Here is a 25,653-nt window from a genome sequence, read left to right as displayed (position 1 = left end):
TTTATGGTGTCAAAAACAATTAGAGAACCACATCACTTTTTCCTTAAGAAATATAAGGTTTATTTTCCCTTTAAACAACTCACATGGACTCTTTTAGTCCTGAAGGATGTACGTCAGCATTAGAGGACGTACCTCATCATGGTATCCACATATTCCTTTAGCATTCTTTATGACTACCAAAATACTGTACTTTTGTCTTATCTTTCCTCAGTTTACAAGTGGAAAAAACTGACACTCAGAGCGATGCACGACTTTGCCAGAAGCCACTACACTCTTTTTAACTGTAGAGGCAGATCTTGGAAGTGTGCTCATCACTAGTCCTCACCCTGGTGCCTGCATCAGCTAACTCAGACTGAAGCTGATGTGTAACATTTGAGATAGCTTAGAAGCTAAGAATTTCAAGCTAAGCTGATTCCATCATTCATATGCAAGGAAATAACTATTTAGAAGTAGTTAAGTTTTCATCTGATTGCTTATATTACTCAATCCCCAAATGACCCATTTTCCCTGACTATCTCTTAAAAAGATAAACAGGCTAGTGTAAACACTTGAGAACCATGACCCAGTTTACGAGAGAGAAGATGCTACTATTCCTCTTTCCTCTTCAACAGGAAGGTTTCCATCAGTCAGTTTTACTGACAATCAGAACTGTGTTTATTATATATCAGGCACTACTCTAACTCTGGGTTTATAATGGTAAATAAACAAAATAGAATCCCTGCCTTCAAAGACTTTTGTGTTTTGCTATAGGGGATAAGAATAAATATGTTAAATAATTAAGGTAATTTCAAGTACTCAGGAGTGACATAAAGAAAATACTATAATACAGCAGAGTATAACTGGAGAAGGGGGCGCTGGTTTAGCAAAAGTGGTCAAGGAAGGTCTGTCTGGGGATGGCATTCCAAATGAAGCCTGAATGAAGACAATTATTTGTTTATGCTTATAGAGGCTTCCTAACAGCCATTCATCCTTTCTTTGGTAATCGAGTCTCAATTTTTAGCTGGGCACTTTACCAGTCAGCTAAAAAACGTTTCTGATCTCCCAGAAACCTGGTGTGGCCACACTGTTAAGTGCTGGCCAATGAGATGTCAACAGAAGCATTACGTGGTTCTCATGGCTAGTGTCCTTGAAAAGCAGGGGGCCTACCCTTTTTCCCCATTTCTTCCACCCTCCTGCCCAGGACAGGATGTAATGCCATCTTAAATGCCTTTAAGAGCAGGGAATGCTTGGAAGGAGCTTGGCGGAGTACTAACAACTTCATACCAGCTATGCTCATGCATGGATTTCTTTCAGGTAAGAGAAATAAACTCCAGCCGCATTGTTTAACCTACTATTGCTTTGGAATTTCTACTATACAGAATCCAACATCATCCTAACTGGTACAGTTCATTTAGTGTTATGTTGTTCTACCTCCAATAGAGAGGCTGCAGAATTACAAGAAAGTCATGTGCTGGGGATCCCTGGGTGACTCAACGGTTTAGCGCCTGCCTTTGGCCCAGGGTGTGACCCTGGAGTCCCGGGATCGAGTCCCGCATCAGGCTCCCTGAATAGAGCCTGCTTCTCCCTCTACCTGTGTCTCTGTCTCTGTCTCTCTCTCTCTCTGTGTGTCTCTCATGAATAAATAAATAAAATCTTAAAAAAAAAAAGAGAAAGTCATGCATTACTGGCCATACACACACTATATTCAAAGAAACTAAGTAAACTTGCACTTGAAAATCCTAAGTATAACACCTAAATTTTATATTAATGATGGCTACTGTAGAAACAATTATTAAAATTACAAAGTATATCTAAAGGATGAAACCATCCATAAGCTATTTCACAAAACAAAGTGCTAGTCAATAGAAAACTGCTTTAAGTAATTCTTTGAACATAAGGAGGACATGGCATGTTTTTAGGGGAAGAATCCTTTTGCCTAGATTGAAATATTTGAGAATTTTTGTATATATCACATAAAAGCCTAGCATCTTTACCTTTGACATATTCATAAAACTTGGCTTGGCCGTTGAAATCAACCCCAAGGTCTGGATAGAACAATTTACCAGCTGAGAAAGTATATTGCAGGCAGCTTCTGCTGATTCAGTACTACTATCAACCTATAAAGACAATTTTAAATCTTTATTTCCTGAAGGTAAGTTATCAGAAAGTTATTGGCAATATAACTATGGAACAGAATTCAACTGCAACACTTTATTTATCCTGTCAAGCTATGTATCAAATTGATATTTCTTCTTTATATAAAAGATCTCAGACAAGAAAATGATAAATAGAGCTGAGGACAAAGTAACTTTCTAAGTGTTTCATATTTTCAAATCCTTTATAATGACCTGAATTTCAGTAGTACCATCCAGATGAAGAAAACTGAGGTTTAAGTTATATGTAAGTTCTATATCTCAGTCCATGCAAATAATTACAAAAACAAAACAAAACCCCCAGGAAATAGCTTGGAGTAAAGATTCTGCAAAATTCACTGACTGCTTCAGCATAATGATTTAGATACACAAATATGACACTAACAAAAATGTAAGTTGTTTCTATTTAATGCTTACTCTTCTCACCTTAAAGCTGACATATTGGAGATGGGTAGCATGCTTTTTAATGATCTGCTGAATGAGATCCGGATGGGTAGACTTAAAATATGAAGTCGCTGATTGATTCAGTTCAAATTCAAACTTCCTCCAGAGGTCAGGAATATGAAAAACTTCATTCCATTTCTTACATACCGAAGACGCCCGGGCCCGATCTATTAAAGGAAGATACTGAAAAATGCGTAATACTACATAGTGAGGCAAACTCCCCCAGTCTAGAAGGACAGCCGGCAAATGGGTGTGGTTGAGAGAAGAGTAGAACCCAACTTTTGGTTGTTTCACTGCTGATGAATACTGGACAATCTTATTCACAACAGATAAATTGTTCCTCTTCATTCTGTAAACATTAAAAGATTTTGTTATTATATTTTCCACATTTCCCTCAGACATCTATACTCTGCACAAAATAACATTAGAAAATGAAAAAGTTAAATTTTTTTTAAATTTTTATTTATTTATGGTAGTCACAGAGAGAGAGAGAGAGAGAGGCAGAGACACAGGCAGAGGGAGAAGCAGGCTCCATGCACCGGGAGCCCGATGTGGGATTCGATCCCGGGTCTCCAGGATCGCGCCCTGGGCCAAAGGCAGGCGCCAAACCGCTGCGCCACCCAGGGATCCCCAAAAACAGTTAAATTTTTTTTTTCTTTTTTTTTTTTTCTTTTTAATTTTTATTTATTTACTTATGATAGTCAGAGAGAGAGAGAGAGAGAGAGGCAGAGACACAGGCAGAGGGAGAAGCAGGCTCCATGCATCGGGAGCCTGATATGGGATTCGATCCCGGGTCTCCAGGATCACGCCCTGGGCCAAAGGCAGGCGCCAAACCACTGCGCCACCCAGGGATCCCAAAAACAGTTAAATTTTAATAGTAATCTTCCACTTTCACACACTGATAGGTACTGCCATATGCTAGGCATACAGAGGTAAGTAAGAGGGAACTTGCTCTCAAAAAGCTATGGCCAAATGGTGAAATACCATGGTAAGTGCCATCCCTGACATTGGGACAAGCTGCACTGCAAGAATAAAGCCATGACATGTGATTGAGCTTGTGTGTGGAAGAGAATTGTTGGGGAGGCTTCCAGAAGGGAACATCCATGGAAGCACTGTGTCTCCCAGGTTCATTCCTGGTTAATTAGGAAATATTACATAGCAATTGTGCTAACAACTCCTGGGGTCCTGAAAGACAGTAAATCGTTATCAAAAGCAGAGGCCTGGAAAAGCCCCAGCTCAGCCATTGACTGACCATGCAATCTTGTCTGAACAAATGTAAGCCTCAGCTTCCTCATCTGAAAAGCAGGGAAAATAGCAGTACCTAATCACATAAGGCAGTTGTGAGGATTAAAGCATCTAAGTACCAGAACATAGTAAAGGCTTAATAAATGTTGCATTCTTGTTGTGTTAAACTGTCCAATGCATTTTTCTGAACTAATTTCATTATTTAATTTGAAGCACAATTTTCAGGTGACACATAGGACACAGGAGCTCTAGAGAAGCTGGACCTAGCAGGGATACAGCCTGTTTAAAGAACACACCTGACGCTCACTAGCAAATGTGAAAGAGCAAAGGAATGGTCATTCTTCCCCAACAAAAGATATGATGAATTTTCAGGTAGGAGCCAGCTTGAGACACAACTAAGTTACAACAAATTTCAGGTCCAGATGTACCCAAGTATATAGGGTTATCTTGTACATATATTCTACATAGGAATCCAAAGTATTTTAAGTATACAATCATTTGAGAGACAAAATCATGGTAAGAGTGATTCTCAACTTTATTAAACTTTGGTTGACTACTTAATCCTCTTTTCATCCCTGAATGTTAGAAATGTATATATCTCTGATGTGAATCACTTCTTAGCCATAATAGACAGCTGGATATACCAAAGCAGGGCTAACCTATAAAGTTGCTGAACAAAATGAAAGGTCACCTTCAGGGTTTGGAAAACTAAAATGGAAAACAGAAATAGTTGCAAAGCTGTACCTCAAGCATCCAGTGAAAGAGCTATCACACATGTTTAGTATGACTCAACCAATTATACGCATAACTGAGAACTGGCCCAGTAATGTAGAATATATCAAAATGCTGATACTAATAATTCAAAGCACACTTGAAATATGCTTATTTTGTGTGTGTTTTTTTTTTTCGAAATATGCTTAATTTGAAAGGGTTGCCCTACTCTTTAATTTTAATTCCCTAAAATGAAATATGTTGGCCCAGGTAAGATTAAAGAATGGACAGTGAATCCTAAATTCTGATAGGGAGCACATTTACGGACATTTTGCTTGTATGTGTTTTATTTAATAACCTTATAGGATAGGTTGTTACAATTTCACTAAGTTATCACAAAAAGAGTTACCCCTAATATAATTCTTCACTGGAAAAGAAGCATGGCCAAAAGTAAAATAAGATTTCATCTAAATGTCAGGTTAGCAAGTTGCCCTGTAGTTGTAAACAAAGAGACTATATTATATATACAAACTGACTCCATATAACATGGACAGATTGTTTTAATTGTTTATTCAGTAAAATAAATAATTGTAAAATTGTTTATTCAGCTCACTGATAGAATCACCATAAACAAGACATTAAATGAATACCAGTCACCCTATTAAAAATAACATTTTGATGTCTTTTCTTTGTGTACATTCATTTTCAGAGTATAAAACTCATCTACAAATCATATATTTAACATAAGTCATATCAATGAGAATCAGTTAAACATACTTTAGAATGCAAGACAAATTAATCTTTACTAGCTTGAAAATCCTTATATAAAAATTCCAACCTAAACATACATGATCATTTTAAAAAACTGATGATTGCTTTTTCAAACTGCCAACTTTCTTACCTAAAGAAGGCTTCCAAGTTATAGTTCACTCTGAACGAACGAACTGCTGCCATGGGGTACTCACCAACATCCATCTGATTTCACTTCCTAGCTTGGCAAAATACCACAAAAACACATTCATCAGAATGTATAAGTAAAAATCCAATAATTTTTATGCTTAGGATATTCACCTATCATCTCATTTTGTTCAAGGATTTTGTTAGGAAATTATTGATTCCCAAGCAATTGTTTTTTACTCGGGAGGAAACCAGTCCAAAAAACAACTGGCCTGGTTAGTGGGAATATTGTAACCCTTGTTAGGAATCAGACTGGAAGCTCTACTAAGAAATCTGTGGATCAAACAGTCAAAGGGCTCTGTAAATTTCCATTTTAATGAACATATATGGAGAGATATTACAAAAAGTTTAAGTAGTCCAAGATTATATTTATTTGTTTGTAGGCTGTGTAAACTTTAAGTTTCAGTTTTTAGGAGCACATAATGCCACTACAGTTATAATAATTAAATAAGAAGACATATAAATTTTATTGAATATCATTTGTTTGACTATTAACTGCACAACATATATACTTTTGTGGGGTTTTCTTCTGAGTTTTTCACTTCGGTTGATAGATATAATTGATTCATTCATACTCAATCGATTCATTCATACTGTCTTTGAGGTCTGACCAATTTTAGGGAAAGTAACCTGCCAAAGTTAGAAGCAGTCTATGGAAATTTCATTTTTATGAAAGAAAATAGTAACAGGTCTACACCAGGATAAAACTCACTGCCTTGGCATCATGAATAAATGTTGTAAAGTCAAGGTAAATAAATAAATGCATCCTACTACCTTCATAAGCCAAATTCAACTGTACAGAGGAGGTGGAGGAGACAACCCATTAATCCACTAAAAACTTCTCTTAACTGCTGTCTACTACCTGAAGCTCTCAATTTCTCTCTGAATCCTACTCCTAACATAGAGCTTTGGAGAACAGATATCATGTACTTGAGCTCAACATCCACAATTTAATTTCCCCACCACTACCTGATGTCCTACTATTATCCAAACCACTATTTACAAGGTAATTTCTTTTTTCTTTTTTTTTTTTTTTTTTTTTACTTACAAATTTATTTTTTTTATTGGTGTTCAATTTTACAAGGTAATTTCAAGGTTGGTTCTCCCACTTTACATTCCACTCCAGAAGTAGGCAGAAAGGAGCTCCTGGCACATTTTCAAAGAACATCACAAAATAAGGGAAAGACAAGCTAAGGGGCTTGTATTCCCCTCATAAGATGTCACACTCAATTTTATTTTTTTTATTTTTTATTTTATTTTTTTATTTTTTTTTATTTTTTTTTCTCAATTTTATTTATTGCAGAAACTTTTCTACTGAGTTATCAAAATAGCTAATCCTGTGTTTGCAGGCTGTTCTGTGTGCTGGAGAATACAGCGGTAACCTAGTAAAGGTACAGAAAGAGTGAATGACTAAACCCCTAAGAAGATGATGAGAAAGTACCTATCTGAGATCAATTCACTGGAGTCTTCAGGATCAGATGAACTACTTCCTTGAGTACTGAAGAAACTTGATGGCTGTTTCAGAGTCACTATCCAGAATTCTGAGTGACAGGAGAACATAAAACCAGAATACGGGACACCATCAAGTGATGGAGAGCCTGACACTGATCTTCAGTGCAATTCTAGAGCTTGGAAAAGGTTTATTAGCATTTGGTAAAGAGTGTAACAATGACTCAAAGTCCACTTAGTGGCTTCACTAACCACCCTAACCCAACTTCCTTTTTTTGTTATGTTTACTAGTTTGGTCGAACAGGTGACTATGTGAATTGGATCCTCTAAGACTATCTAAGAATAATCTCCAACAAGTATTCTTGAGAAGAACATTTCCAAAAACAGATTAAATGAAAGACTGAACATCCAAAGCCAACCTGGTGGCAGCAGTGGAAACCAGCTTTTGCACCATCACCAAATTCTTCCGGATTAGTTAAATGAATACTCAGAAAGTACTCTGAAAAGTTTCAAGTTTTCAATTGTCACAACACTAGAAATGTTGTGTAAATATTACAGATAACAGAATAAAGATTCAAAACTACCTAAAAGCCAACACAAATTTGTTGGAAGCACCAAGATGAAAATGAATAGAAATAATTATCAAATGTCATTTATTTAATTTGCTTTCTAAAGCAGCACACTGCAATCTTATCACTGCTACCACAGATCAGAAGGCTTCTGCTAATGGGTCTGAATTCCCCGTCATGGGTGCAATGGCAAGGAAGATATGGGCCTGGACAGGAGAGCTGAAGATCTGCTTCAAAATACAGCTCTTAAACACACAGCTTTCTAATAAAAGAATCAATGATACTAAGGACCAACACTTCTGCCCAATAAATACCACCCAAGTACAGAACAAAAACATAATTAGAAAAAAAAAAAAAAACTACATTCTTTACAGCTCACATGACCTTAGTTGCCCTCTAAGTCAAAAACTGCCATTTTAAAAAAGTACAATATCACCAAATTACAATTATCACCAAGGGTTCAACACGACAGAGTATTATGTCAAATAAATATTTCCTAAAGCAAGGATTTCCAGCATTTTGGTGTCCTCCTATTCCACCACCGATTTAGCAGTTTTCTATACTGTCTTCTAAGTCTCTCTGTGATATTAAGATATAGTTTATTTTAAAAGAAAACTTTAAATTTTAAAATAGGCCTATCTCCTTTTAATGACTCATAGAAAACTGAAATTTTCAAAATATATGTAGATTGAAAACACCTTCTGAGATGCAAGAAGAGGGTTACACAGAACTTGAACCAGGCAATCTGTTAGAATCCCTGATTTGGGGTTAGAAGGCTTTCAGGCATCTTTTCCCTCTCCTGTCCCCCTCCGCCCACCCCCCCCCCTCCCCTCCTTCTTCCTCTCCCAGCCCCACCAGCCAGACTCCTTAAAAGAAAAGGCCCTGAGGACAGCAAGCCCGGCCCTCTCCAGGGAAGCCTGAACTGGGGAGGGTCCCACCCTAGGCTGGACACATTAAGGGTTCTCACAATGAATACAACGCACGCAAGAAAGCATTTCTCAGCATTACTTTCCAGGAAAATAATCAATTCATTCAACTTCACATTTTGGGCAAAGTTTCTGGGCACAGGTGCCAAGGCAGAAACCAGTCCACCTTTGAGCGCAGGCCCTCCCAAGTCACGGGAAAGGTTTCAGTCGACCTCTCGGCCTTCTCTTGGTGGCAAACATGAACTCTCACTCGTTACCCTCCTGCGACCTGTGACTCCGGCAGCGGTCGCGCAAAGGCGACCACGTGGATCAGCGGCCGCGGCGCGTTTCCTGCAACTGCCCGTATTCACCCAGCGGCGAGGGCGCGTTTGAGGGCCGCGGGGGCCAAAGCGCATCCCCACGGCGCTTACCCTCCAAAGAGGAAGAAAACGACCGAATCCGGGAGCGCGGGTCCCGCGCAGGCCGCTGCGGGGATGTGCGCACGGTGAGAGGCGAGCCACGCGGGGCTGACACCCCCTCGGGGGAAATCGAGTGCTCCCCTGGGCTCCCACCGCCCCCGGCCTCGGGGGTGGGGGGCGCTCGGGTCGGCGGCGGCCCCGCGGGGAGGAGGCGGGGCTCCGCGGGCGGCGCGTCCCGGGCCGCGCACCACCTGCCGCCTGAGCCAGGACCGGCGCCCCGGCCCGCGCGGCCTCCTCGAAGTGGGCGGGGGCCCTCCTCGCAGACCGCGCGACCCTCCCAAAGAAATGCTACCTTCAATCCTGCAGCCGCGGAGCGGGGGTGCCGCGCGCGCGTCCTTGCGTCCGCAGGCCCTGCTGCCGGGCAGCGCCCGCCCGCCGCGACCGTGCGCCCAAGCCGTCCGGGAGCGGGGAGCGGGGAGCGGGGAGCGGGGAGCGGGGAGCCGGCTGCGGGCTGCGGGCTGCGGGCCTAAGACCCCCGAGGCCGTGGGCGTGGCCCCGGCCCGCCCCGCCCCGCCCCGCTCGCGTCCCGGGCGGGTGCAGCCTGGGGTGGGAGCGCGCGGGCGCACCTGCTCCAAGGTTCCCCGAGGGCCCCTCCTTAGGTGGTGAGTGGGAGGCCTTCTGCCCGCTGGTCTTCAGCTGCGCCTCTGTGACCACCTGCGCTGTCAAACTGACGGCCAGCCAAATGCCAGGAAGCTAATACTTCCAGCTTCTGGAAATAACCCTCCCCGGGAAAGGGCACCCCTTTATTAATATACAAATCGTTGAAACTTAAAATATCAGAAGTGGGGGAATCCCTGGGTGGCTCAGCGGTTTAGCACCTGCCTTTGGCCCAGGGCGTAATGCTGAAGTCCCGGGATCGAGTCCCACGTCAGGCTCCCTGCATGGGGCACGCTTCTCCCTCTGCCTGTGTCTCTGCCTCTCTCTCTCTCTCTCTCTCTCATGAATAAATAAATAAAGTCTTTAAAAAAATATATCAGAAGTGGCAACAGGTCAGTGTTAAATATGTCTATATTACCTCCCTATCCTCCCTATCCTCCCTATCCTCCCTATCCTCCCTATCTCAATCCCTGGGGCTAACCACTGCAGTAGTTCATTGTGTAAACTACCAGACCTTCCATACCTACACACAAGAAAAGTACACAGAGGTCAGGATTTTTACTTTTTCTAAATCATTAGTTCTTTTAAAATCTGAGCTCAAACTATACTTAATGTTCTGGGACTTCTGTTTTTGCTTATTATCATGGTCATGGTTACATTTTGACACAGTTCCCCTGGAGAGGTTTTTTTTTTTTTTTTTTTTTCCCCTTCAAACAGCTTTATTGGGGTATAATGAACAAACTGCACACACTTCAAGCATAAAACTTGATAAGTTTTGACACCCTTGAAACAACCACTACAATCAAGAGAATGAATATATGTACATCTTCCAAAAGTTTCTTTATCCCCTTCTGTAACCCCTCATTCAACACCAGCTTTCGGACACTATGCATTAGTTTGCATTTTCTCAAATTTTACGTAAATTGAATCACAGATAATCACAGAGTAGTACTCTTTTTTACCTGGCTATGTGCACTCAGCATAATTGCATTGAGATTCATCCAGGTTACTGGATGTATCATAGTTCTTTTTTATTGCTGAGTAGTATTCCAGTGTATGGATATACCACAGTTTGTGTATTCATTCACCTGAAGATGGACATTTAGGTTATTTCTAGTTTGGCAGTATCACAAAATAAAGCATGAGCATTGTTGTACACATTTTTTTTTAAGATTTTATTTATTCATGAGAGACAGAGAGAGAGGCAGAGACACAGGCAGAGGGAGAAGCAGGCTCTATGGAGGGAGCCCGATGTGGGACTCAATCCCAGGACCCTAGGATCACACCCTGTGCTGAAGGCAGATGCTCAACCACTGAGCCACCCAGGCGTCCCCATATACATCTTTGTATATAGTTATGCTTTCATTTCTCTGGGTGAAATACCCAGGATGGAAATAGCTGCACTGTATATAAGGCAGGCATATGTTTTACATTCTATAGAAGACTGCCATTGTGTTTCCAAGGAGGCTATTTTACATACCTGCCAGCAGTTTATTAGAGATCCAATTCTTCCACATCCTCACCCATATGTTTTAACCTGATAGGTGTCTAGGGGTATCACAGTACAGATTTTTAAATTATTTTTTTTATTTTTTAGATTTTGTTTATTTACTTGAGAGAGAGAGAGAAAGAGAGATAGCAACAGCACAAGCTGGGAGGAGAAGGAGACGCAGGCTCCCTGATGAGCAGGGAGCCCAACAGGGGGCCTGATCCCAGGACCCCGAGATCACGACCTGAGCCAAAGGCAGACAGTCAACCAACAGAGTCACCCAGGCGCCCCATGGTACAGTTTTAATTTACATTTCCCTAATGAATAACAATGTTGAGCATTTTTTTGTCCCCATGTAGTTATTTGCTATCTGTACATCTTTTTGGTGAAGAGTCTATTTAAATCTTTTGCCTAATTTTAGTTGGTTGGTTTTTCTCATTTTTGAGTTTGGAAAATTCCTTCTATATTCTAGATACAATTCCTCTATCAGATATATGATTGTTAGAAGGTGGGGAAGGGACTAGAAAATAATCCCCCAAATCAAGAAGGCGCTTTTACTTTTAGACTGAAAAACAAAGCAGGCCACCCCGTACAGTTAACACAGAGTTTTTTTCAGGGTAACTTAATGACAAGGAAGATGTGGTGGGTAATAATCCAGTTGTGCAATTATTCTCCATAAAGTCGGGACCTTAGTCTACAGATTTTTATAGTGCAAGGGGATTGGCAGAAGGGCAGCGTAGGGAGATAGAAGGGTTCAGGTGTGCCTACTTGACATCAAACATTCCATTAGATCTTCTGGCACCACCTGTGCCAGGAAGGCAAGATAGTGGTATCTTTAACAAATTTACAGAAGGCCAAAGCAAGCCTACCCCCATCTTGGCCTTGGCTGGCATTTCTAAGGTATGTATATTAATCTCCAAGGGGTTCCAGAAGCCTGGCAATGGTGGTGGTGGTGGTGGTGGGTGTTTAGCCATCAGGCTTGAACAAAGAGAGGGCTAAGATGAAGAGATGGAATCAGTATTGTTGGCTCTCTTATTACATATGACTTGTAACTGTTTTTTTTCCCAATCTTTGGCTTGTCTTTCTCTTCTTTTGAAGAGCATAAGCATCATCCTTTTGATAAAGTTCTATCAATTTGTTCCTTTATGGATCATGATGTTAAATCTAAGAAATCTTTCCTAAGCCAAGTTCATGAAGATTTCTCCCTATACAGTTTATAATTTTAGAGTTTACATTTAGGCATATGATTCATTTAATATTTGTGTGTAATACAAGGTGTGAATCAAAGTTCACTTTTTTTTTGTATACATATATCCAATTATTCCATCAATAGCTTTTGAAGAGACTTTTGAAGAGACCCTTTTCTCCACCTAATTGCCTTTGCACCTTTGTGGAAATTCCATTGTTCATGTATGTGTGGATCTACTTTTAGACTATTTGGTATGTTTGATTGATATATTTGCCTGTCTTTATGCTACTGTCACACTGTATGCTTTATGTATGTCACACTTTATGCTACTGTCTTGATTTCTGTATCTATTTAATAATTATTGAAATCAGGTGGTTTTATCCCTCCAAGTTGTTTTTTTTTTTTCCCCAAGTTGTTTTGGCTATTTCATATTCATTCTATTATGAATTTTAGAATCATCTTGTCAATATCTACAAAAAATCTTTCTGGGGTTTTGCTAGAGATTGCCTAGAAATCAATCAAGAAATCAAGAAATCAAGAAATCAATATGCGAAGAATTGACTTAAAAATATTGAGTCTTCAAACCCAAGAATACAATATATCTATTTATTTAGGTCTTTAATTTCTTTCAGTAATGTCTATAGTTTTCATATAGGTCTTGCAAATTTTATCAGATATCTCTCTAGGTATTGTATAGGTTTTTAAAATATAAATACTGTTACTTTTTAAATTTTTATTTTCTAATTTTTTGTTTCCAGTATGTAGAAATACAATTGATTTTTCTATATATATATATTTTTTAATTTATTTATGATAGTCACAGAGAGAGAGAGAGAGAGAGGCAGAGACATAGGCAGAGGGAGAAGCAGGCTCCATGCACCGGGAGCCTGATGTGGGATTCGATCCCGGGTCTCCAGGATCGTGCCCTGGGCCAAAGGCAGGCGCCAAACCGCTGCGCCACCCAGGGATCCCGATTTTTCTATATTGATCTTGGATATTACAACCTTGCTAAAATCACTTATTAGTTTTAGGAACTTCAATTGGAACCTAGTATATTTCACTGGATTTTCTACATACAGTCATGTTGTCTGTGAATAAAAAGTCTAACTTCCTCCTTTCCAATATAAAAGCTTCTTATTTCTTTTCCTTGCCTGGTTGCACTATACTTGCAGCAAAATGTTGAATTATATTGGTGAGAACAGACACCCTTGTTCCCAATCTTAGGCAGAAAGCATTCACTCTTAAACCAGTAAGAATGTGGCTACCTTTAGGCTTTTCATAGATGCCCTTAATCAAGTTGGGGAGATTCCTTCTATTCCTACTTTGCTGAGGTCTGTTTTTGGTAAATGAATAATGGATTTTAGATTTTTGTCAAATGCTTTTTCTATATCTATTGAGATGGTCTGATTTTATTTTGTTGTTGTTGTTTGTTAAAATGGAGAATTACCTTGCATTCTTGAGATAAAGCTCACTCAGTCACAATTCATTATCTTTTTACCAACTGTTAAATTCAATATGCTAAAATTTTGTTTAGAATTTCTGCATCTATGTTCATGGGGTGAAGATATTGGTTTATCATTTTCTTTTCTTCTAATATCCTTGGCAGAGTTTGATATCAAGTAATGATGTTTTCATAGAACAAGTTGGGAAGTATTTCCTGTTCTTCAGTATTCTGGAAGAATGTAAAATGTGTAAAAATGGTATTATTTATTCATTAAATGCTTGGTAGAATTAGCTAACAAAGTCATCTGGGACTGAAGTTTCTCTTGTGGGAAGACTTTTATCTACAAATTCAGTTATCTACTTTAGTAGATATACTCAGGTTATCTATTCTTTCTTGAATGAGCATTGGAAGTTTGTGTCTTTTAAGAAATTTCTCCACTTGATCTAAGTGGTTAAATTGATTGACATAACATTGTTCATAATATTATCCTATCACCCTTTTGTGTCTATAGTATCTGTAAGGATGTCACCTCTCTCATCCCTTATATTGGTATACTCTTAAACTCATCAATCTGGCTAAATGATTATCAATTTTATTGATCTCCAGGAAACAGCTTTGGTTTCACTAATTTCTAGAATTATTTTTTCTGTTTTATATTTTACTGATTCAGTTCTGATCTTTATTTTTCCTCTTTTGTTCGCATTGGATTTAATTTGATATTTTTCTAGTTTCTTAAGGTAGAAGCAAAGTACATTGATTTGAGATATTTTCTTGTATTCTAAATGGGCTTTAGTGCTTCAAGTGTTCCCTTAAATACTCCTTCAGGGGCCTATTACTGATACCTAATTTCAGGGAGTCTACTAAACTGAATCTGGCTTCCTTCTCTTTTCCTAGATAGCAGCCTATAACAATTGGGGGCACTTGTAGGCTTCATATCTCTTATGTCTTGAAAGTTCTCATTTTATGTATTGTGTACTTTGGTGGGGGGCAGTATTTTCACAGAGGGTAAATCTATTCCCTGTTTCTCTATCTTGGTTGGAATGAGAGGTTGCCTTATACTTTGTAATGGTTGAATGAGAAGTTCCCTTTAAATGGAAACATCACAAGTCCTATAACTAGTGCTGGGCATTTAGTTTTTGCAATTATGAAGTAGGCTGTGAGGATGATACATCTTGCATTTCTGTGAATATTACTGAAGAACATTTATAGAAATGGAATTGCTGATTAAAACATTTTAGGTTTTGGGTGGCTCAGCGGTTGAGTGTCTGCCTTCGGCCCAGGGCGTGATCCTGGAGTCCCGGGTTTGAATCCCACATCGGGCTCCCTGCATGGAGCTTGCTTCTCCCTCTGCCTGTGCCTCTGCCTCTCTCTCTGTGTGTCTCTCTTGAGTAAATAAATAAATCTTTTTAAAAAAATAATAAATAAATAAAACATTTTAGGTTTTGATATGGCAATATCTAAAATAGTGTTGGTCTGATAAATGTGATATACCTCATTTCAAACTAAGGAGCACAGAATTTAAAAATTAGTTATTTTTAAATATTTAATAAATATTTAAATTTATTTTAAAAATTAGTAACTTTTTTAAAGACACCACCTCTGTATAGTCAGTTTGTCATGCTTTCAGCAAATAGTGATGCTGATTGTTTGAATCAGGATAGTCAAGGTTATTCTGCAGGCACACACAACTGCAAATCACAGATTTAACACAACAAAGGTTTATTTCTCAGTTATACTACATTTCTCTCAAAATTCAGCTGAAAGCTCTGGTCTGTTGTATTCATTCTGGAACCAAGGATAATGGAGCAGTTAGTAGCTAGAAAGTTGTCCGTGTGTTAGAGAGGGAAAGAGAGAGTGGAATGAATATACTGCAACTTTTGCTTCTACCCAAATGCTAATTCCATTCTCCGTGGCAAAAACTAGTCAAAATGGCCATACCTACCCTTAAGGGGGTAGAAAATGCAATCCTATCACATGCTGGAAGGAGAAACCTGGAATATTTGAGAATACCCATAATGACTGCAACATTAGTGCAATGATATCACATTATGCCACCAAAATTTCATCAAAAATATTCTCAAGCGGGCAGCCCCGGTGGTGCAGTGGTTTAGCGCCACCTGCAGCCCGGGGTTTGATCCTGGGGACCCTGGATCGAGTCCCACATCAGGCTCCCTGCATGGAGCTTGCTTCTCCCTTCTGTGTCTCTATGAATAAATAAATAAAATCATTAAAAAAATACTCTCAAGCATGAAATGATATCTTAATTGGGGGGGGGGAGATTATATAAATTTTGGAGGGAGACAGTTCCTAAAACTGCAGTCACTCCTGACACCAACAGCAGATACTAGGGATCTTTAAGACCACCCTCAGGTTGATAATTCACTGTAAGGACCCGCAGAACTCCTTGAAAGCTGTTATACTCACGGTTATGGTTTTTTTTACAATGAAAGGATGCAGACTGAAGTCAGTGAAGAAAAGATATGTATGGGGCAGAGTCCAAGAGAGTTCCAGATGTGAGCCACCAGTTGTCATCTTCCAGTGGAGTCATGGACAGTACTAACTTCTCCTGGCAACAATGTATGACAGTGTGTACGGAGTATTGCCAAGCAAGGAAGCTCATCTGAGCCTTGGTGTCCAGAGTTTTTGCTGGGGCTTGGTCACACAGACACAGTTGACTGCCTAACTATGTGGCTGACTTTCAGCCTCCAGCCCCTCCAGAGGTTGAGATGATACCTCCTGGCCCAAAGCCCTCACCATAAATCACATTGTTAGACTATTTGGTGTGACCCAAAGCCCCAAATAAACAGATACTCTTGTCCGACAGAACATTTCAAGGACTTATCATAACACAGGAGCTCAGGGTAAAGATCAGGCCTCTCTTTGGGTAAGGATAATTCTTTTTTTTTTTTTTTAAGATTTTATTTATTTGAGAAAGAAAGCGCGCATAAGCTGGGGGAGAGGCAGAGGGAGAAGCAGACTCTCCACTGAGCAGGGAGGCCAATTTGGGGCTCAATCGCAGGACTCTAGAATCATGATCTGAGCTGAAAGCAGACGCTTAACCGACTGAGTCACCCAGGCATTCTTGGGTAAGGATAATTCTTGACTACAGAGAGTTAAATCATATTTAATTCAACATGATTTCAGAACTCTATAATGAAATTGCCTATGTATCCTACTGGAAAGAAACATGGCTTTGAATTGTATCAGTAATATTTGCTACCTAATATAAAGTATTTATATTAGTAATATATATATATTATATATAATATATAATATATAATATTTATATTGGTATTTATTTTTGACAGTGTGACAGGAAAAAAAAATTCCATATTTGCCTTAATGTATAAACTGTCAACTTGCCAGAGAAAAATTCAGGTACATTTCCCACTTTTTTCCTCTTGCACATTGCCAAATACAATATCTACAAAAAAAAAATACTCTAAAATTTGCTATGTTACAGTTTGTCCCAGGTGACTTCTACATTTAAATATGCTCTGAGTATCTATCCTGCCTTTTTTTTTTTTAAGAATTTGGTTTTTAATATTTAAAAAGATATATAGTCTATTTTCTAAACAGTCTAAATATTTTCTAAAGATTCAGCTTTTACTTCATATTCTTTTAGAATAAGTTTTGCCAAAGGAAAGGAGACATTTAACTTTACAAACACCTTAGGGCAATTCATTTTAAGTCACGAACGCCAGCTAGTGTGTCTCTAAATGTGGATGAACTTGCTGCTGTTTGCACTGTGTTCAGACATAGTATGAAGCCCCTGTAAATAGGAGGAATTATGAAATAAGCATTTCTAAATGGGTCAGGGTTAGTCATCACTGACAACATTGATTCTAAGCCATCACCCTGTTTTGGAGAGTGAAAAAAACCAAGAGGATTGCGTGGATCTCAAGTTTTCATTAACATCACATTCTATTCAGTGTGAAGTAGCTTTGACTTATACACTTTCATGGACCTGAACTTTTCATTTCTTAAAGCAAAGAAGGAAAATTATTTTTAACCTGTTGCGTTTCACTAAGACTTTTTTAGTCAAGGCTTTACAATGCAAACTCTTTAAAATGAAACACTGAATCAACTTTGTATTACTTAGTTTTAGAAGCTGTAACTCAAGTAAAAAATTTTGCAAATACATTTTATTTTAAAAAGAAGCAAATGGGAGTGCCTTGATGGCTCAGTCAGTTAAGGGCCCGACCTTTGACCTTAGCTCAGGTCTTGCTCTCAGGTTTCTGAGTTTGAGCCCTGAGTTGAGCTCAGGCATGGAGCTTACTTTAAAAAAAAAAAAAAAAAAAAAGTGAATGCATTTATTTTCTTGTTTAACTAAACATATCACGTAAATACTTTGTTAATCTAGAGATTATTTTTTTGCAGTTGTTTTATTTATGAAAGGCAAACCATTAGTATTAATTTGATTGTCAGCACAAATCTGGAATTACTGAGAGAACCAGGGACAGTCATTCTAAATCATTTAATAAAAGCAGGTTAGTAGGTCACGTTTTACATCTGTCATAGTGATCAGCTACTTCTGAGAGCATTTCAAAAAGGAGTCATTAACAAAAATGAAAATTTTTAGTTTTTTGAACAAAAGGAACATTTTAACAATGAGCTATTTTTCATATAAAAAAACATAAACTCTTTGAAGATACAGATTTAAATTTCCTCATGTGTAGCAAGTTTTCTGTGTTACTTCAAAATCTTTGAAAAATGACCTATCTTATAATTGAAAGTTAAGTACATACCAATTTAATTCGACTTACTGGTCTTAGAAAGAAAATGCTCCAGTGTTTTTGTAATGATTATCATTCACTAACATAAGGAATATGCTATATTGCCAGTCAATTACAATGAGATCATAAAGCAGAACTGTCAGAAGAAATAGAAAACAACACTATCATATTTAATAGACGTAATATTTAAAATGCCACAGGATAGCAATAAACTGCCTGCAAACACACTAACCAAGTACCCAAACAGAAATAGGGCAGCTCTTTGTTACCAAATTATAAAGGCGACACAGAAAAGCTGGCTCACAAACATGTGCAAGGTTTGCCAATCAACAAATATGATGACCAATCCAGGACAGGGAACAGTGCAAAACAACAAACCATGAGTCACACAGTGATCTGTGCAACATACCCAGGTGCTTACAACCATAAAGAAACTCACACCACCACTGCACACATACACACATCCCTACAGTGAGGCTGTTTGACAGTGGTGGTAATTCCATTTATTACAACATTAGAAATTAAAACAGAGCACAGCACATCTGATTTTTCCATTTCCCTGTTTGGACTCCCTGTACTGAGTAAAAGTATAAAGCTCAACATTTACAGGGAGAGTTACACCTTCCAGTCTATCATATGAGTATTCTTATATAGCCTCCCAAAAGAAGGATGAGCTATGCAAAACATGTATAAATAAAAATCTAAGTAAAACCACTTTCTTGACCACATGTCTTTCAAGTACTTTCCAGTATGGAATCTAAGATGGGATTTGGGGAAAAGCCCAGTCTTTTGAGAATGCACAAAGTTCTAGGTTTAAGGGGAATGACTTTCCTCCCCAAGGAGGGAGCAGATCTCATGTGTGAGAGTGGGAGCTATTTTCTTCCCACAGTGATGATTCACAGAATATGAGAATATGTATCCCTTTGGGTTGAATCATAGTAAGTGTGTATTTAGATCCCCAAATCCTTATTAAGCATCTTTGCCCTTATGTTTCATAAAAGAGGTTTTTTCTTCAGAGAAAATTTTGTTACTCATTTTTCTTTATCAACATCACACCTTCTTACCTTTAGGGAGCTTTTCAAATCTTTGAGAGGAAATCACGACACCGTCCACTATTGAATGAAGTGTGTTTCATTAAGAGCAAATTGCTGTTGAGTCATATCCTGAAAGTGAGTCGTTACTTTTAGCAGGATAATTATACAGGTGCTTCAGAAGAGAACCCAGTCAAACTCTTATTAGATTGATGTGTTTCCCTTAGGAACAGATGTTTCATTTTCAATTCAGAAAAATTCACAAATATGAAACTTGTAGAATTACATATATAGGTTGCTTTTAACAAATGGTGTTGATGATATGCATTTAGTCATTAACTCCTAAATGTAATTTAGTTGCATTTCCTTAAATTAACTACAGGCATACCTTGGAAATAGTATAGGTTCAGTTCTGGGCTACAGTGATAAAACAAAATTAAGTCAAATGAATTTTTTGGTTTCTCAGGGCAAGTTATCGAGGACACTGAAAAAATGGGGCTCACAAACCTGAACATAAAGGTTTGCCATTAATGATGATGGTACCTAATCCAGGACAGAGAACAGTACAAGAGATCAAATGGTGAGCCACACAAGCATCTGTGCAACACAGCTAGGCATTCACCACAATGTTCACTACTGCTTACATTGTTTAAAAGTTATAGTTACACTATATTAAGTGTGTAACAGCCTGATGTCTAAAAAATGTACATGTCTTAATTTAAAATACCTTATTGCTAAAAAATGCTCACCATCATGACTGAGCTTTTGGTGAGTTGCCATCTTTTTGCTGGATTCTCCATGCTGGATGGCTGCTGAATAATCAGGGCAGTCGTTGCTAAAGGTTGGGAGGTGAATGGCAATTTCTTAAAATAAGGCAACAGTGTTATCTGCCACATTGATAGACTCTTCTTTTCATGAACAATTTCTTTGCAGCATTCTATGCTGTATTTTGATAGTATTTAACTCACAGCAGAACTTTTTTCAATATTGGGGTCAGTCCTCTCAAACCCTTCTACTGCTTTATCAGCTGAGTTTCTATAGTATTCTAATCCTTTCTTTCATTTCAATAATCTCCACAGCACCATTACCATGGATAGATTCTATCTCAAGAAACTACTCTCTTTCCACATTCATGAGAAGCAACTTTTCATTCATTTAAGTTTTACCATCATATTGCAACAATTCAGTCACATTTCACTCTCCACTTCTATTTCTACCACATCTGCAGTGGTTTTCTCCACTGAAGTCTGGAAACCCTCAAAGTCATCCAACTTCTTCCAAACTCCTGTGCATGTTGAGAGTTTAATCTCTTCCCATGAATCACCAATGTTCTTAATGGCATTTGGAATAGTGAATACTTTCCAGAAGGTTTTCAATTTGCTTTGCCCAGATCCATCAGAGGAATCATTATCTATGGTAGCTAAAGAATTTTTTTAAAGAATAATATTTGAAAGCCAAAATGACTCTGATCCGTGGGCTGCAGACTAGATCTTGTGTGCTCAGGCACACTGTCAATGAATAGTAATATTTTGAAAGGAATCTTTCTTTTCCAAGCAGTATGTCTCAACAGAAGGTTTAAAATATTCAGTGAGCCATGTGGTAAACAGGTATACTCTCATCTAGGCTTTATTGTTCCATTTAGAGATTATAGGCAGAGTACATTTGGCATCTTTCTTGAGGGCTATAGGATTTTTGGAGTGGTAAATGAGCATTAGCTTCAACTTAATCAACAGCTGCATTAGTCCCTAACAAGATAGTCAGCCTGTCCTTTGAAGCCAGGCATTCACTTCTCCTCTCTAGCTATAAAAGTCCTAGATGGCATCTTTTTTCCTAACAAAAGGCTATTTTAGCTATGTTGGAAACCTGCTGTTTGGTGAATGATCTTAGCTAGATCTTCTGGATAACTTGCTGCAGCTTCTCCATCAGCATTTGTTGCTTCCCTTTACACTTTTATGTTCTGGAGATGGCGTCTTTCCTTAAACCTATCATGAAACAACCTCTGTCAGCTTCAAACTTTTCTTCTGCAGCTTCCTCACTTCTCTCAGCCTTCAAAGAATTGAAGAGTGAGGGCCTTGCTCTGTGGCAGGCTTTGGCTTAAGGGAATGCTCTGGCTGGTTTGATTTTCTATCCAGGCCAATAAAGCTTTCTCCATATCAGCAGTAAGCCTGTTTTGTTTTCATATCAATTTTTTATGCAGTGGAGTAGCACTTTTCCTTTAGGAACTTTTCCTTTGCATTCATAATTTGGCTATTTGATGCAAGAAACCTAGTTTTTTTGCCTCTCTGATTTTTCAATATGCCTTTCTCACAAAGCTTAATCATTTCTAGTATTTGATTTAAAGTAAGAGATGTGCGGGCAGCCCGGGTGGCTTAGCAGTTTAGTGCCAGTCTTCAGCCCAGAGAATGATCCTGGAGTCCTGGGATCGAGTCCCACGTCGGGATCCCTGCATGGAGCCTGCTCCTCCCTCTGCTTGTGTCTCTGTCTCTCTCTCTCTCTCTCTCTCAAGAATATATAAATAAAATCTTAAAAAAAAAAAAAAAGTAAGAGATTTGTGACTTTTTTAACTTGAACATTTCAAGGCCATTACAGGGTTATTAATCGGCCTAATTTCAATATTGTTGTGCCTTAGGGAAGAGGGAGGCTCAAGGAGAGAGAGAGGGGTGAGGAAGCGGTCATTTGGTGGAACAATCAGACCACACACATTTATCCATTAAATCTGCCATCTTAGATGAGCACTGTTCATGGCACCCCAAAACAATTACAATAATAATATCAAAGATCAATGATCATAGGTCCCCAAAACAAATATAATAATAATGAAAACATTTGAAATATTTCAAGTATTACCAACAAGTGAGAGACATGAAGTGAACAAATGCTGTTGAGAAAATGGAACCCATAGACTTGCTCGACACAGGGTTGCCACAAATCTTCAATTTGTAAAAACTAAAAAACAAAACAAAACAAAAAACCCCTACAATATCTGCAGAGCCCAATAAAGTAAAGCAGATAAAACAAGGAATGCCTGTAACTAGAAAATTGTGCTAAAAACATTAATTAATAAACCTCAGAATTTCTTTTCCAACATTAATAGCATCTCTAGCACTTTTCCTAATTGTTCTCAGTATAGAACTAGAACATTATCCAATCAGAAAGGGTAGTGAATTTAACCATGAGGTCAATGGATTTGATCAAAGTTCCTTTTCACAAACTCAGATTCCCCTCTATTCTGGAAGTTATCTGAAACCTATTTTCAAGTAGCCTAAATTTATTTTGTTTGCTGTTATTCCATAGAAATATGTTGAGAATACTAATGACTTCTTCTAAATTAGGCAGAAAAATATACCCACATGGTTTTTAAATCAAATGATTCAACTTTTAAACTTCACTGTGCAGCCTCTTATAAACTAGGAAGAAATAATGGGAAGGCATCCCCAGTTAGATTTCTCTGACCAGATGACATCATATTACCCTATTATAGTTTTAATTTGTCCAACTCCCAGCCTATATCACAGACATTTTTCTAGCAAGAGAACAATAATGGAAAATGAGCTTTCAAGTACACTGTTTAATTATCTCCTGTTCCATGGTGAAAGACTGGATGCAATATCTAGTCTTTTCCCGTTGCTCTGGCCATTCCACTCCTTGGCTGGTGCCCCATCATCTCCTTAAGCTCTCAGCATTAGCATGCCCCCAGCTCAGTTCAGGAACACTTCTGTCTGCCTCTGCTGATTCTCTGGGTGAAGTCATCCCTTCCTGTGGCTTTTAGCTCAATCTATATGTTACTGACTCCTAAATGTATATCTCCAGTCCTGACCTTTCTCTTGAACTCCAGACTTTTATATCCCATTCTCTGTTTAACTTTCCTCAAAGTGACTTCCAGGTCTTCTCTTTCAAAACCTGCTTCTTTGTGGTTTTCCCATCTCATTAAGTAGCAATACCATGTGTGGAATTGCTAAGGCACACTTTGCAATCATCTTTGACTCCTGAATTTCCTTTCATATTCTATGTACAGTCTGTCAGTAAATCCTCTCAGTTCAACCTTCAAAATGTGTCCAGAATCTGAATACTTCTCACCACCTTTGCTGCCACCATCCCTAACTGGCCTCTTTACCTCCACTCTTACTCCTACAATACAATCTTCACATACTAGCCAGAGTCATCCTGTTCAGAAGTTTGCTTATGTCACTCCTTTGCTCAAAACATCCAGTGGCATCTTTGCCCTCAAAGTAAAAGGCAATCTGTACAGCACCTATGAAAGTTCCCCTTAATCTGTTCTGCCTACGCATCTCTTTGACTTCACCTTCTTCTACTTGCTCCCTCCCTCCTTCCCTCTGCTCCAGTCACAGGAACCTCCTCTTCCCTGTTCCCCAAGCCCTCCAGGTACTCTCCTGTCTTGGGGCCTTCATACTTACTTTTCCTTCTGTCTCAAATGCTCTTTCCAAAGGTATTGACAGGGCTTACTCCCTCTTCTCTTTCAGGACTTACTCAAATGTTACCCATTTTACTTTCTCACCAACAACTGTATGATATACTACATGCTTTGCTTATCTGTCACTTGCACTAAAACGTAAGCTCCAGGGAGGCAGAGATTTTTGCCTGTTTTGTTTTCTGGTGCATCTGCACAACCTAGAGTGGTGTCCAGCATGCAGCACATGCTTATTGCATAATTGAATGAGTAAATAAATATCTTGTTATCTTACATTATATTTTGTTCCAGTAGACAGAAGATGGATGGGTGTGGATGGACAGATAGATAAAAATAAGCCTACAGATAGGCTGGTATGACCTGGTCACCATCATCCCCCAGGCCCTTTCCAGGAAAGGCAGCCCAAGCACCAATACAGAATTATAGACAGAAATCTCCCATTTTAGGCTAAGGACAGCATATAATCATTACACATTTTATATTTCTAAGAAATTAAGTATTAAATAACACCTTTCATTGGAACATCTTAAAATATGTTACCAAAAAGAAAAAAAATAGCATAATTACATATACTTCTATATCTCTATTATACATCAGGTACCAGTAGGAGTCTTAGTGGATTCAAGATCTTTCAGCTTCTGACAACTTTGTACTGGAACAGAAAATGTAAGATGAGCCCAAGAAGTAGTTTGACATTTACAATACGTCACTTAAGCTTTAGAAAGTCTATTACTGCCTGGCTTATTAGCATAAGAAAGAAGGGAAATGACATGTAGACTGTCAACAGAGTGCCATGGGAACTGTGGGCCAGTCAGTTACCTCAGCTAACCTCACTTGGTTCTTCCAGGCTATGTGGGTATGTCACAGTTGAACAAATTAGTCAGGGAAGGCTCTGAGAAGGAAGTAGGGCTCCCTCTTGGCGGTTAACCAAAAGTATTTTCCTGAGGTCAAAGTGTGAATGCCACATGAACTCTGTGTTGACCACTCTTACAATGAAAAGACAGGTGTTCTTTATGAGACTGAGCCCCTACCAATTTGCCAGCTGCTTAGAGAGTGGCTTTGGTTCCCTGGCCTCCTAATGGCCTGCCCCCCTCATACCTTCAATCCCTTCTTTACAAGCCCAGGACTTTCACTCTTCTTCCTTTCAAAACTGACATACAAGAAGGCCATTGATCACAGCTAAAACAAGCCACCTCTTGCTAGGTTGTTATATATCCTTTTGGAGAGATGCGAACCAGAAGCAAAGTGAATGTATCAGGAACCAGCAAGCCAGGCCCAGCCTCTGCATTAGGGGGCAGGATTTTGCCAATGCCCTGGAGATAAAGCCAAGCAAGACAGACACTCACGGCCCCTATACTTTGAGCATGTAGCTGCTCCATTTACTGTAATTTTTAACTAACATTAAAGTTAATTAAAATTATTATCTATCCATTTATGGATATGGATAATATGGATTGGATAATCTATCCAATTATGTATCCATGGGTCTACAGTCTGAAGGAAATTCAATGGGCCTTAAGGCAGGTACTCACAGACTTTAGGAGGACCTCAGAAATCACTTTATCTAACTTTCTCATTTTATAGATAAGGAAATTAAGGTTCCAAACAGTTAACTGCTGGCCTGTGATCTCCTAAGTGCACATTCCATATCTTGATTTTGTGTGTGCTTGGAAATGACTGGACTGCATTTCTTGTGAAAGGTCCTGTAATTCAGCATAGTCATTCTGCACATCCTCTGAGACTGACACAGTAATATTTGACTGAGCTCATCAACCATGATGCTCTAAAAATGCCCATGTTCTAGGAATATAAATTTTACAATAAAGTTTTCACGTGGGACCCAGGAG

General features: G+C 38.8%; 1 protein-coding gene across 4 annotated transcripts in view; it reads right to left on the bottom strand.

Moving 5' to 3' along the window:
- LOC144322139 (F-box/LRR-repeat protein 21) overlaps positions 1 to 25,417 on the bottom strand; it is a 31,502-nt gene extending 6,085 nt beyond the window's left edge. Inside the window, exons 1-4 of one of the 4 annotated variants that reach the window (XM_077911764.1) lie at positions 25,339 to 25,417; positions 5,434 to 5,520; positions 2,559 to 2,925; positions 1,974 to 2,096 (exon numbers count right to left, since the gene is read on the bottom strand). In XM_077911764.1, coding sequence (XP_077767890.1) covers positions 1,974 to 2,096; positions 2,559 to 2,925; positions 5,434 to 5,507 — 564 coding nt within the window. In that variant the 5' untranslated portion in view covers positions 5,508 to 5,520; positions 25,339 to 25,417. Of the gene's footprint in view, positions 1 to 1,973; positions 2,097 to 2,558; positions 2,926 to 5,433; positions 5,521 to 6,930; positions 7,450 to 24,904; positions 25,313 to 25,338 lie in introns of those variants that run through there. The other 3 variants (XM_077911762.1, XM_077911761.1, XM_077911765.1) reach the window with 3 other exon arrangements.
- Between the last annotated feature and the right edge of the window lie 236 nt (positions 25,418 to 25,653).

The sequence above is a fragment of the Canis aureus genome, chromosome 10, assembly GCF_053574225.1.
Source record: "Canis aureus isolate CA01 chromosome 10, VMU_Caureus_v.1.0, whole genome shotgun sequence".
NCBI lineage: Eukaryota > Metazoa > Chordata > Mammalia > Carnivora > Canidae > Canis > Canis aureus.
The sequence above is the reverse complement of the archived record's forward strand: the minus strand, read 5'-3'. Positions and strand labels throughout refer to the sequence as shown.